At 46.0% G+C, this 14,258-nt stretch overlaps 1 protein-coding gene across 2 annotated transcripts in view; it reads left to right on the forward strand.

Moving 5' to 3' along the window:
* LOC135398612 (leukocyte elastase inhibitor-like) overlaps positions 1–14,258 on the forward strand; it is a 208,054-nt gene that overhangs the window by 191,858 nt on the left and 1,938 nt on the right. The window contains exons 1-5 of one of the 2 annotated variants that reach the window (XM_064629999.1): positions 2,668–2,815; positions 7,570–7,871; positions 8,000–8,166; positions 9,352–9,609; positions 13,454–13,669. In XM_064629999.1, the coding sequence (XP_064486069.1) occupies positions 7,577–7,871; positions 8,000–8,166; positions 9,352–9,609; positions 13,454–13,669 (936 nt within the window). In that variant the 5' untranslated portion in view covers positions 2,668–2,815; positions 7,570–7,576. Of the gene's footprint in view, positions 1–2,667; positions 2,816–7,569; positions 7,872–7,999; positions 8,167–9,351; positions 9,610–13,453; positions 13,670–14,258 lie in introns of those variants that run through there. The other variant, XM_064630003.1, reaches the window with a different exon arrangement.

A 14,258-nucleotide genomic window follows, 5' to 3' on the forward strand; every position in this document is an offset into this window, starting at 1 on the left:
TGTAATAGGATGACAATAGTGGAGAACAGGAAATATGCATACCGGGAGCAAGGCAAAATATGTAAAGGTACAATAAGAGTAACGCAGCACGTGCAGCTTGTGGCTACAGAAATAGGCTGACACACCTTACGTGTAAATCTACTTCAGTTACCTTTCTTCGAAGATAAAACAAAAAGTACTGTAATGAGGAAGAAGGAACATCACCGCTCCCTTTGGCATCGTCATCATCTTCGTGTTGAGCGCGAACGTTCCAGTCCCTGCTTTACAGGAGCGGATTTAAGGGTCTGTCATGGAGGTGCTTTGCGGCGCAGCATCGTCCAGGAGATAGGGTTTTTACATAGGGAACACGACCGTATGGGCGGTCGCCCCCCGCCCCCTTTAATCCGCCCCTGCTGCTTTGTCATTAAAAGCATTGCCGTACCCATTTCCTCTCAACAGTGCATACATGACTCTCTATGGAATGACACCGGATCAGTAACCTTCACCGTACGTTGTGGCAGGGCATTCAAGTATAGGATTGCTGAAGGTTTACATGAACTCTGGCGGTGATGGGTGTGGCAGGCGACGTGTTTTACCTTCCTGGGATGATCGATTCGATGGTAAGTGTACTCGGGATGAAGAACCAGGCAGTCATGAAGAAACGGAGGGTAATAGATCTTATGCAGAAGACACATCCTGGAGATTCTACGTCTAATTATATTTGTAATCTCTTGTATTTCTCCCTCGTATTTCCCTTGTATGCATCGTCGGCTTTGTAACAGTGAACATATTTGGGGAACGAACCACGAATACACCAAGATTTCTTACCTGCGCCCGTCAACTATGAAGTGAACGGGAAGCTATGTTAGAGGTCAACAAAGCACCACGCATCCGCGATGACCGTTGGCAAGCCGACTGTGTACCAGGAAGGGTGACTCAGCGGTAAAGGAGTTCTGCTCTGAACTTTGAAACGGACTTACCCGGAGGAGCAAATCAAAAACGATCGGCCGGGGATAGAGTGAGCCTACTCTGACGTGGGTGACGTCGAGGCCAATCATAACGAGGTGAAACTTACACACAGAAAACGTGGATAGCGTGGATAGTAGCAGGGATAGTACAGTGCTGCTGTAAAGTGTCACTGGCTGATCTGCCTAGAACTACAGCTAGGCTACAATGCGTTACGTTGAAGACATGATTGACGAGAGAGAGGGGGAGATAAATGTAGAAAAATGAGTCAAAGGTTAAGGTATTAGTGTTTAGTGTGAGCAAGATGGTTGGTATATTTCCAGAGCTGTGCCAAGCGTCATATACCTCTCATTCATTATAACGCTTTCCATCATGCTTCCCATTTATTCAAAATCCCGGCTCACTAACGAAAGCAGAAATTTCGGCCGTTCATATAGTGAGGGTTGACTGGAAATATAATGGCCCATAAAACGTCACGGTGTCGCTCCCGATGCTGAGAGTACGTTAATGTACACGTGCTTAAGGTTCAATCCAGGACAAATAAATAAACTGGGGGTGGCGCAAATTATGCGGCCGTTCGAAGCACGAATGGGAAAATAGAGCGCGAAAAACTGGACAGACAGAGAAGACACTTGTCTGTCCAGTTTTCCGCGCTGTTTTTCCCATTCGTGATGTAACCAACTTGCGCACACTATTGCCTTAACTCAGTTCAAAGAACCCCTATAATGACCGTCATCCGGCTAAATATTGTTTTCAACACCCCAGCGAAGATCACGCAACTTATGTTTTGACGAAATGTTGACGATACACGCTCGCGTGTGTGTATCACTGTATGCGTACATGTGTGTGTCTGTGTCGGGTGTGTTATCCACGAGTGTCGTGTAATGATTTGAAGGATTTTCAAGTAATGCACATGGAGCCGACAGAGGAAAAAGAATATCCAAGTGTATCAGCTACACTACATCACGTCGCTGCCGTCATTCTTCCACCAACGGTGTCTAGCAAGTGTTTTCCGCGAGGTTGGACGCAAACACAAGGTGTGTTGCACAACATTTTGTGTTCAAGTAACGGTATAAACGGACGAACCTCAAGCAGTAGCACGGAAATTTATTGATGCAAAAACGTATTCTTGTCATAGCAATTTTCAGAGTGGCATAAAGACGTGTACTAGATGCACTTCGGTTACGGCTCTGTCAGTGTTTGGCAGACTGGACGATATGGCTCAGTGACAGATTCCGTGAACACGGCAACTCTTTGATCAATAGTTCTCTGACCTCAGCGGGCACTCGTTTTAGAAGCCATGTTTAGAGGTGTGAAACACCTCTAAACATTTACATACTACACGTGTTTTAGGACGCCACTACGATAGGAGGATCAGGGAGATAATAGAAGCGCGCTCTGTATCGGGGAAAATCAGGAACAGTGTGTGAAAGCTGGTCTCCACTTTATTTTATCAAATATGCCTTGCCTTATTTCAAATAAACCTCATTTCTTAGAAGGTGGCCGACTTACAGTGCGATTGTCCTCGGGTCTTTCCCGCGTCACGCCATCTCAAGGTGGAATGAGTCAGTTTACAACAAGATGCCATATGCTTACATCCGGTACTGTGAAAGAATAGCGTGTGGCGATCCCGAAAACATTCGATTTTAAGCTTTCCGGATTGCCACACGCTATTCTTCGATTTTATGTTTTACGTGTAACATTACCATTATTCGATTTTAAGATCAGAAGAGAAAGAAGGTTAGGACGATGAGCGTGGCGCCGGTGAAATACGAGGTTCCGTGATCAATCGCTTCCAACGAAACTGTAAAAATTGTCCTGACTTGTGTGTACGGCATTACCTTTATACGTCGAAACAGGACGCCTCCAAGTAAGTGGTGACTTAGTAGAGAAAATAGTAGCGAGTGTGCATGTCGGTACATATCCGTCAAATGTATGCACAACAATCAAATCAAGGAATACAGCTATGTACTATACGATACCTCCGATGCAACTCCGAGGACGCCTCTATTTACCATCAGTCGATACGCATTTGGCATAATCGCATATGTCACGTAGCTTGGTTCTTTGTCATTTGCACATCAGTCCCCCAACTGTCCATTCATGCCTCGTCGAGGACTCTGCGTCTGTTGTGCCCTGCTGTCGGTCCCTGAACCGTGAACACGATCACACGTCCACGTATTACATTGTTGAAGAATGAGTCAGCAGATAGAGGTTTCTCACTAAAGATATACCCCATCCCCTGCGAAGAGCAAGCTAAAAAAAAAAAATATATACTGATGGTCTTTTGGTAATCTCGACCAAATCTGCGTTTGCAGAATGCATTCTTCTGTATTTTGCACACCATTCGGTCATGAAAGACAAATCCAATGTGCATGACATTAAATGAGTTTATTTTGTACGCGCTCGTAGTAACTTTTCTCTTCGTGGTTTCGGATGGCGAAATACCCCGGCGTTTGGAGTCGCCTGCAGAATATCTTTGCACTCACATTGACTCTGCGTGCTTGCGCATTCCCCTGTGCTTAAACCAAAGAGATATAGAGAAGGCGCTCTTTTTAGGCACAAAGGAACAAACACACCTCAGCAATTATAATTGCTGAAGTAAGTGCCATGCTGTTCGCATACTCAAGAATGGGCCTTCTTCATTTGCAGTTTTAGTTTATCATTATCTTCCGGAGATGTGAATGTGAGGAGGTGTGAATGAGAGTGACGCGTCACTGTCATCACACTACATTATAGCAGCATAGCATACAATGCATTTAAAAGACGGCAGTTGACTAAAAGCCAGCGAGTGTCGGCGGCCTGAATTGAACCCACATCTCTCTGTAATTGCAGGTTAGATGGGCTCCAAACGGTAGCACACTTGACGCAAGATAGGTGTGGACTCAATTTTCGGAACGGCACTCACTGGCTTTTAGTCAACAGCCACCTTTCAAATCATTGCTTCGGCATTAATGAGGCTTGAATGTTGTTGATCATAAGAGCAGAATGTTAAATCTGGGGGTAAATTCGAATAATGTAACATTTCCTTGCGTTTGAGAAAGACTCAAAAAAAGACACTTGTCCTCGTAATTCGCGCTTTGTCTTATGCCTTCCCTCAAACTCGAGGAAACCTGACTGCCTGTTGCTCGACCTAAATGCCGTGTTTGTTCACTCAGCCTCTGCAATTTACGTTGTAGCAACAATACAATTTAGGAGAGCCGGAGATAGACATATTGGTTAATTTGCTTCTTCTGCCTGCATTATGCCAGTGCTGTGAAAGCACGCTTCAGAGGAGACCGACGCGGGCGGGAGGACATAGGCCTTGTATGAATTCACTGACAATTTGTAAAATGTATTGTGCACTAAAATGATTATTCATCCCGATATCAGGGCTTCTCGAAAAGCAATAGTCACGTGAACGAGAGATACAGTCTGTGGGTTGGTGTCTCTGTTCTGTAACAGGCACGCAGACTAAACATCTCGGCAACACCTGCAGGTTTTAACACTGGATTGGCCGAAATACCACGTTATTATTAGGTTGTTACTCAGTGTTGTTGGGTATAGTGTATGAATATATAGACAAGGCCGGGAGTAGTCATCTTTAATAATTTCATCGCACCGGCTAATAACAAATAGACATAGTAATGTATAATAACAACAATAATCGCTTAATAACAATGGGTATATAATAGCATAGGGATGATGGGGCCCGCATGGGACCCGAAACGTCGTTTTATTGTTTCTGGTTGTTATTAGCCGGTGCCTTAAAATTATTAAAGGTAGTGTCCATGAAGCACACAAACCAAATGAATACGCTATGTCGTACATGTCTCAGATGATAGACAAAAGTGTAGCAAAAACAAACGTTTCTTGGAAACAAATCCACACCTCACGCGGTGAATAAAAAAAATTAGGCAGTCGAATTTGCCTCCGCCTCTAGTCTTCGGCGCTCCCGTAGCTCTCTCGATCGTGGGCAGCATCATGGCTGATCGCTTTGCATTTCTTCAGTGAGTGGCCATCATGGGTTCCTTGCAAAAAAACATGACATCATTGGTGCACAGCTGATTACTGCTAGAGCTCACGCCATCATGGCCGGTCTCGCCCTGACGAAAGCTTTTTTTTCGTGGGGCGGCAACGGGGAACGCATTGCATTAATCTGTTCACATGTGTTAATCTTGGTCTACAGCTCAGAGATGTGAACGTCGCTTCCTGTTTAGCCCAATAAGTGTACGAACTCCGTATTACAATGCACGGACACACGGCACGGATACGGGATGCACGGATAGACAAGCCTACTGTTACACATGCGCAGGGGACCAGGATACGGAAACGTACTCGGGTGGTAGATGATTTCTTATATGTGTACGAGTGGGGCAATACTTTTTTTCTATTGAAGTTATGAAGAAACTATTAGTACACACAAAAACCTTTTTCTATTGAAGTTATGAAGAAACTATTAGTACACACAAAAACCATGGGCACGTCGTAAATATGTTTTGTTTATGATCATATCTCTACTACCAACATCCAGAATCGCTCGCGTCGCGGAGATGACAGTGTTGCCGGGACAGATTTGGTTTTCCTCTTTTTTTTTTTCCTTTCGGTACCTGGCTAAATCTACCTTGGGTGTCCTTCAAGATTCTTCCCTTTGTGAGTGTAATGACCTCATTGGTCCCGATCCGGATAAGGGGGGAAACCAAGTCCGAGCTCGGGCCACGTGGTTCTCTGCGTTGTGCGTCAAGAACACGAAGAGAAAAGGCCATCAAAGCGAATCACCCAAACAACGACTTTCCTTGCTTGATGAGTTTCCCCTAAAACTTCCAGTCTAGGCCTCTGTGTCATGCACCGGGCAATAAAGCTTCAACGTCCCAGTACAGAAAGAGTGTGCCAAACTTAGTTGACTTATCAACCGTAAGGCTGTCCGCTACACGGCACAGAATGGTGACCATATGGGTGGATGATGGTGTAACATGTTTAAGATAAGCATAATAGCATCGCAGTTGTGAAGGACTGAATTCTAGCAATAGCTAGAACGTACGTGCATTTTCATATACTCGTGTAGTTAAGAACGTATGATGACGATGGCTAACGTCGTCTGTTACGGTTTTCGAATCGCTTATCAGTGCCAAACGTGCCGGACGAGGGCTAGCATTTCAATTTCTTGCATAGTTTGCAGGGACAAAGTTGCATGTATGCACACATCGCGCGTATTCGAACACTCCGCGGGAACTGCATGGTTGCACAGGCGTGCAGTTTGCAACCTTTGAAACCATAATGTAGTAATCTGGGATATACAGGGTGTTTCACCTAAGGTGATAAAAAATTATAACTGGCGACGTACTCGCCGGAGGATTGTCGAACTTTCGGCATTTACCTTCTGGAAACTTTTGCCATCATTGAGGAAGGCTTTGGACAATTTTTAATTGTGGTAAATTTATTTTTCCAATTGAATTTTGAAAATTGCCAAGCGAACCTCACTTTTTTTTTTTTTTACAGAAATATGATGTCCTCCACGGATAACCGCAGATCCAACAAAAACTATGCGCATTATCGCAACAGAAATAGTCTTAAAAATTAGTAAAAATTACGCTTTAGCCCCGGCCTGCTTGATTTTCGCAGAGAAGCGCGCGCGAAATCTGCGTCTAGACGAGAAAGTGTCCCCGCCTTTTATTTGTCTTGGCTTCTTTGTGATAAGGCGGTTGTTTGTTTTCTTTGTGAAAAGTCGGTTGTCACCAGCATCAAGGTCAACGCGGCGCAAAGAAAGGTAAAACAAGAAGCGGGAACACTTCCTCCTCTCCCCGCAAATACCGTGTGCTTTTCTTTGCGACAATCAAGCAGGCGGGGCTAAAACCGAATTTTTACTATTTTTTTTAGACTATTTCTGTTGCGATACTGCGCATAGTTTCGGTTGGGTGCGTGGTTATCCGTGGAGGACTTCATATTTCTGTAAAAAAGAAAGTGAGAGGTTCGCTTGGCAATTTTCAAAGTTTAATTGAAAAAAAAATTAATTTCCCGCGCTTAAAAATTGTCCAAAGTCTTCCTCAATGGTGGCAAAAGTTTCCAGAAGGTAATTGTCGAAAGTCCAACAATCTTCCGGCGAGTACGTAGCCAGTTAGAATTTTTTATCACCTTAGGTGAAACACCCTGTAGTATAGCTGTATTTTGTTGTGCGTCATGGTATTGGTAAACGACCTCTCGGATCATGTAAATAGCGGTAAAGTAATGCATGAGTATAACCAAGTCTGATACGAAGTCTTAGACTGTCCTGCTGTATGTCCTGGTGTAATACATGGTCTACTCAAAACTTCACCGCATAATACGCTGCTAACCAAACTATTGTCCCGAATGACATCCTTCTCTCCGCTGATTTGTTGAAAAAGAGAGAAAAAGAGGTGTAGGCGTTTTTGTGAAACCTATTCAGTTATGCTAATCGTCGCAAATAGGCGTACGCCTCCCGTCCTCAACGAATTGTGGGAGAGAACGGTGTCACTCGGGATGATGGTTGGGCGCGTGTTAGGTGGTGAGGTCCTGTTTTTAGAGTGCATAGTGTAAGTGAACGTAGCCTGTCCTGTATTCACCTCCTCTCTTGTGCAGAGACACTTCGTAGTATCATATAACATTGTCATGGGGTATTCTGTGTAGGTGACAGATGATGGGAGACAAAGCTCCAAAAAAATTTCCACTGGCTGTGGCGTCGTCAAATGCTTTAGCCCTTGACCTCTACAGTCGCTACGCCTACGCGCACCCGAAGGAAAACCTCTTCTTTTCTCCTCTGGGCGTTACCTCCGCCCTCTCAATGGCACTGGCGGGAGCCCGAGATACCACGGCAGAGCAACTCATCCGTATGATGCATATCGATAGGGACCTATTTCAGACCCAGCGAGAGATGGCAGACCTGTTCGGATTTCTCAAGTGGGACGTCGCAGGAATGCACATCGCTAACGGTAAACCGCGTGATTTATCCTGTGATAGGTATAATTTTGATTTCCATAGTTCAAGAAATTTGGAGTCAGACACTGAAGTAATTCGTTTAGTATGTGCATTTTAGTTTCACATGAACCGTACTTTGCAGGGGTGTTTGTGCGAAACGGCTACCGTCCTTCTTTCGATTATTGGTCGGGGGTGCATCGGACTCATGGTGCAGAGCTGCATGAAGTTGACTTTGTGGAGAACTCGGAAATGGTGAGGAGAAGCATCAATACCTGGATGAACGATTGCTCGCGAGGACAAATTCAAGAAGTAAGTGAAGCGTACATAATACGGAAGATTGTGGGTTTCCTATCGTACAGGATTAAGGGGAAAAAATGCGGACAAGGCAGTGTCGGGAACACATGCGTTACGTAGAATACGTCACTGTCGTTTCGTGACAGTGTCGTTTCTGTGCACCGACATTAGAGAGTTTTAGTACATCGTACGCTATCGCCCTTGCGTGCGTAAAGAATATCGTTGATGGTTCTGCGCACGCCCATAACAGAAAGAGGGCTTCGCGCAGTGTGCAGAACTACCAACGCTATCTGTTACGTACGCTATCGCCTATGCGTACGATGTATTAAAACTCTGTTGACACTGCGCGCTGCTGCTTTACAACGCTCTCTCCAGCGCCGTGCTCGTTCGGTGTCTCTGAATTGCACCTCCATTGTGCCATGCATTGTCTTCTTTCTCCCAACTCCCGATTCTTATATTGTTTTACTAGTTTGTTTCGCAAATGTTGCGACATTTGTAAGTTAAGTCGACATTTTTGTCACTTGTCGGGTCACGGAGATGACAGTGTTGCCGGGTCAGGTAAAGTAATACAGTAATTGTTGTTTTTGTCACTTTTCCCACGTTTGCACTGTGTTATTATTAGTTCACTATTCACGGTCAAACATGCGTGTAGCATCTGTGATTGCTGAATCAGATGAATCCTGCAGTGGCGCAGAATAGCGTCATGTTTGCCTCGCGCGCTCACACGTGCCGCCACAGTCTCATTGGTAAAGTCGCGATAAGTCGCAGTGAATATCACGCATACATCTATACAACCACGTGACACTGTAGACATGTGCCTTCGATTGTTACACCAGTAGCAGTAAACGTTTGGAATCTGCCCTACTTTCGTTACGGTCGATTTCCCCCATACGGGACGTCCACCATACTAGCTCTGGCCAAAGACATATGTTACGTCATAGGATACTGTAGGCTTTCATCGGAAGACAGCGATGTGTATGCTCTTTTCATTGGCATATATCGTATGAAGTCATAATGGACCTCCTGGCATGCGAATACGAACGAATATTTTTGTGTGCACACTAAAGTTCGCCAAAATTTGCAGTTGATTGCCTAAATAACCTTTTTCATCTGTCGCAAAATAACATGACATATCTTACAATTAATAGCCTTTGTGCGCGATAGAGCCTTAGACATATTCATGGCTTCTACGTTCTGCAGATTCTTGGTCCTGGTGCAGTGACGTCCGCGAGTCGTATATGTCTCGTCAACGGTGTTCACTTCCAGAGCCAGTGGCCCAAACCTTTCTTCCCGTCTGACATTCGGCAGCACATGTTTCATTCATCGTACGACGCCACTCCGGGATTTGAGACTCCTGACGAAGATGACGTAGCCGTGGAGATGGTGTCACGTATTGACACCTTTGGCTATGTCGTCAACAAAGATCTCTCCTTCTCAGCCGTCGAAGTTGCACATAAGGTGACGATATGTTTACCCATTCTATCGTGTAACCATTTCAACGCGGGACGATGATGTTCAAGTTTGTGTAGTGCGGTTTCGATGGTTGGTAGTGAATTCGGTTGTTGTTTAGCTATAAAATTAACGCGCACTTTTGACCGGCCCATTAGAGCAACCTCAGAGCGCAAGGACTGTTCTTCAAGAAACTGACAATGGCATTAAAAAGACAAATAATCCATGCACTATCGGCCTCGGTAGCTCAGTCTGTAGCGTGCTGGCTTTCTCAGCTCGAGATCGCGGCGGGTTCGATACCGGCCGAGGACGGTAGCAATGTTGAAGAAGCACATTGAAGAACCCCAGATGGATGAAATATCCGGTCCTACTTGCAGCCCAGTCTGATCGCAGTCCCGTCCTGTGGCACGTGCAGCATGTAGCCACACAAGTGCAGGCAAGACTAACCTTTCGTGCACATCAACTCCCAATTACATGAGCCAGGACAGCAATCCGCATCACTCTGTACCCGTGCAACTGCGTCCGTGCGGTGAATGAGCCAGGTGAACACTCATTCCCCCGCAGTGGTCATCTGCTTTCAATCTGATATTCGCTTTGTTGCACAATCTGTCTCTCATTTGGCCTTTGCGCCGGGACTTGCTGCGCAGTAGTTGAGCATCCCGTCTTAAAGGAGCATTAAAGTGGTATCTAACATGGCCAAAAACTGCTGTCATCTTGTAAAGCACTATGTGAAAAGCATTCCCACAAAATATTTTTGTCCAAAGTTGTTTCACCGCGGCGCAATTAATTTGCAAAATCGCCTACCCACTCTCTGAAATCACCCACTCTAGTGTGACGTTTGTGGTAGAGAGCCCCCGCATTCGTTGGTAGGAAAAACCATCTGCTATATGAACATTGCGAGCTGGTTCTTGTTGACTTCTATTCTCTATATGATTTATATCACGTTTTCTAAAAAAACAAAGCATATATGCACCCTGACAAAATAAGGTTGCAATCACAAGTGTAATATGCCCGTGGCTTCTGTGCATCTCAGAACTCACAGTAGCAGAAAGCAAGCGATGACGTCGGTATTGTGGCGCCACCTGTTAGCCACTGAACCAACTGTACGGTGAAAACTGTCAGAGAGGCTGCACACTGTCTGAAGCACTGGGGTATCACTGTACAACACACAGTTAATTTCGGCCTACACCACTCGTTCTTCCCGTGGTGTCAGCGGTCCCAAAAAAATCGAGGTCGTGTCGTTGACAGCCTTCAACAAATCCTCCGTTTCGGACACCATGCAGCCGGAGAACGTCCGGCGTCTCCGAAGCGGTAGCAGACGCTCCGGCCTGCGCGGTGTTGCTCACCTCGATCATGTGATCCCAGATCCAATGAGGAGCGTCCCTACCACGCGCGTCACATAGTGACGCGCGTGGCGGCGCTCATCACGTGGCTATCCTGAAGGCGAAGGAGGGTGTTTCGCGCATGGGAGATTCGGGGGTCTATTGCAGGCGTCCCAATTTCGCTACGGATGAACTAACTGTGGGAAAACTGTTTTCGGCCGCCTAACATTTCATACCGACCAAATACAGAAACAAAGTTGTGTGCCTCTAGACTGCTCCTTTAAGACGTCCGATGTTTCCACGGAGGCTGTGATTTGTCCAAAACGGGCCCATCTGGATTGGCGACGAGGTGCTTTCGTGCTTAGATGAGAAGAGCACCGCAGTGGCGACACTAATTCGACAGATTTCGCCGTTCGACATCAGCGAACAGAACTCATGCTACATCGAACGGTTCGAGCAATTTCTGGAAGCGAACGGCATCACCGAGGATGCAAAACAGAGGTCAGTGTGTCTTAGCGAGTGCGGCGCATCGACTTCCTCGCTAGAGCGTGAACTGATGCTACCAAAATAGCCGTCTCTGTGTAGCTACAAAGATATTGCACAGCTTTTGACAGACCACTTCGCACCCAAGCCATCCGAGATCCTTCGCAGATACAACTATCACGAACGGGATCAAAGAGCTGGAGAAGGTATCGTGGAATACATCTCTGAAATTCGGCGTCCTGCAACTCTTTCACGTTCTCGCGAGTTCTGCAACTTCCAGGGATAATATGCTCAGAGAACGACTGGTTTGTGGAGCCAATGACCAAATCGTCCAGAAATGACTATTTTTGCATAGCCTCAAGTCGGCGATGGACCTTGCACTAGCAGCACAAGCTGCGTCACGTAACGTTTCGGAGCTCCAGGAATATGAAGAACACGTTCATTATGATGGCGGTAAGAACACCCGCCAAGACACAAAGTGCAATTCCGTTCAAAGTGGAATGACTCCAAAAACTTGCATCAGCTGTGGGTATAACCATCGCCGGGAGACTTGCAAGTTTCGCAATGCTAAATGCAGCTTCTGTCAGAAAAAAAAAGACCACATGGGGAAAGCATGTTTCAAGAGGCAGCACTCACTTAGGAAGCAAGCCCAGAAGGCAACTGCGAAGCTCCACAACGTCTTGGACACTGATGCATCGAAAGCCGAAAATGTTTACGAGATGTGTCACTTGGAAACGTCTGTTCACTTCTCACGAACTGAACCTTTTCGAGTCGAAGTTAAAAGCGACAGCAACCCTGTAACAATGGATGTTATCTCGGATTTTCACTCCAGTACTCCTCTCTCACACAATGCTACGCTGGACTCTGATATTGCGATCCTATGATTATGTGTTGCGATACCGAAACGGAGCACAAATGGGGAACGCTGATGTCATTAGCAGACTGCCCCTCGAGGCAGGATCAGATGACAACGTTGACCAAAATCCTCTTGAAGTTCAGCTGCTAGAGGCGGTACAGCACGTGCCCATCCGGGCGGAAGTGATCGCACAAGAAACAGCAAGGACCCCCATTCTTCCCAGGCTTCCTGTTTCTCGCTTCTCTTGGACTTTGCGGCGGGATTTGCTGCGCAGTAGCTCAGCGTCTGCGTTAAGACGTCCGACGCTTCCTTTTTTGTTCGGGTTTTCCACATAAGGCATTGGACAAATGTCGACCGAGGACAAGTGCCCACGGACGACCAAATGTCCACAAGACTAACCTGACAAACCTGAAAGCCACTCAGAACACTGTTTGCTCTGAGGCCAGCAAAGCGCATCAATGTTCCTTTTTCAAAAGCCCTTAGCAGCAGTTAAGAAGAGACTGAAAATTTCACCCAAACTGCCAAAGTTACTGCCAAAAAAAGAGCTTTACGTAGAACACTGCGTTTGCAGCCAGATCTGTTAATCGAGTTTGAAGGAAGCTCGCAGGAAGGAAGTCATTTAGTGACTCTAGCAGAGATGAAAGAGGCTGGCAATGTATTTTTCGTTATGCCCAGCAGGTATTTGTCCCTAGGAATTTCTACACAGAACTCTCTCTCACTTTACAGCTACCACGAAGTCGCAAAGTAATTGAGCGCTGTCAAAGTAGTCGTCCTACCATCGTACTTGGTAATTGCGACGACACTATTGTGTAGTCTTACCGGCCTCGGTGGCTCAGTCGGTAGCGTGTTCGCCTTCTGATCCCGAGATCGCGGGTTCGAACCCGGCCGAGGACGCCAGCAACTTGGTGGCAGGGTACAAGTTGCTTAGACACGCCGTCTTCCGCGAGGGACGTTAAATACGGGGCGCCGTGTGATGAGCTTTCATCGCACGTTAAAGAACCCTCAGGTGGGCAAAAGCAATCCACAGACCGACCGCTGTGGCGTCGTTCATGATCTCAGTTGTCTCGCGACGTAAACATCCAATTATTATTATTATTATTATTGTGTAGTCTTAAATGTGCAACAACATTTGTTTTGCAGACATCGTCACATTAAATCTTTGTTCTTTTTCCCTTTCCGGTAATGCGCACAGGGCGAGAAGACGTCACTGGTTATAGTTCTGCCCAACCAGGTGCACGATTTTTGTGTCCTCGAAGAACGAGTTAATTTGGAATCGCTCCTAGATGTCACCAAGGGAATGGTAATGACTCCGGACGTCGAGTTGTGCCTTCCCAGACTCAAGCTCGACTTCGGAATGGACCTGACGGACACACTTTATTACATGGGACTTCTTGACCTTTTTACGGATGTACGTACGTGACACGTCCTTGGGTCTTTACTCTGCGTATGCACTCGTCGTTCGCATGATATAGAAGACATGAAATAGGTAATGGAGAATATGGAATGGCAGGTGGGAGGGGGCACTCAAAACGTAAACACTATACTGCAAGCAGCGGTCTTCATAATGGAGAGCGGTGTGCTGACAGCCGGGACTTACGCAAGAAAAAGAAATCAGGAAGTAAAAGAATCGACTAGTATTCTAACTATATTGCGTCGCTGGTAGTAAAATAGTTCGTATCGTAAAACAAAACCTGTTTCTTGTTGTTGCCATGTTTTCGGCCGTGTGCCGACGACAGGCTCATGCGTATTCTCGACCACCCCGAGAGGGACGCCAGCCAGCTTTTTGGGCCAGCTGTAACGTGGTAGCATGGTACAAGTTACTTAGGCACGTTGTCTTCTGAAAATTCATTAAGTTTCTATGTATGTCGTTCGAAAATTATTCTTGATAAAGTAAAAAAAAAAAAAAAAGAGCAACGAAAAACTAACTGGACTCTTAAAATGACTGTCGCACCCGGAAACGTGTGTATAGGACCGATACGGTAATGCTCGACACCGCT

This window comes from Ornithodoros turicata, chromosome 1 (genome assembly GCF_037126465.1).
Source record: "Ornithodoros turicata isolate Travis chromosome 1, ASM3712646v1, whole genome shotgun sequence".
Lineage (NCBI taxonomy): Eukaryota > Metazoa > Arthropoda > Arachnida > Ixodida > Argasidae > Ornithodoros > Ornithodoros turicata.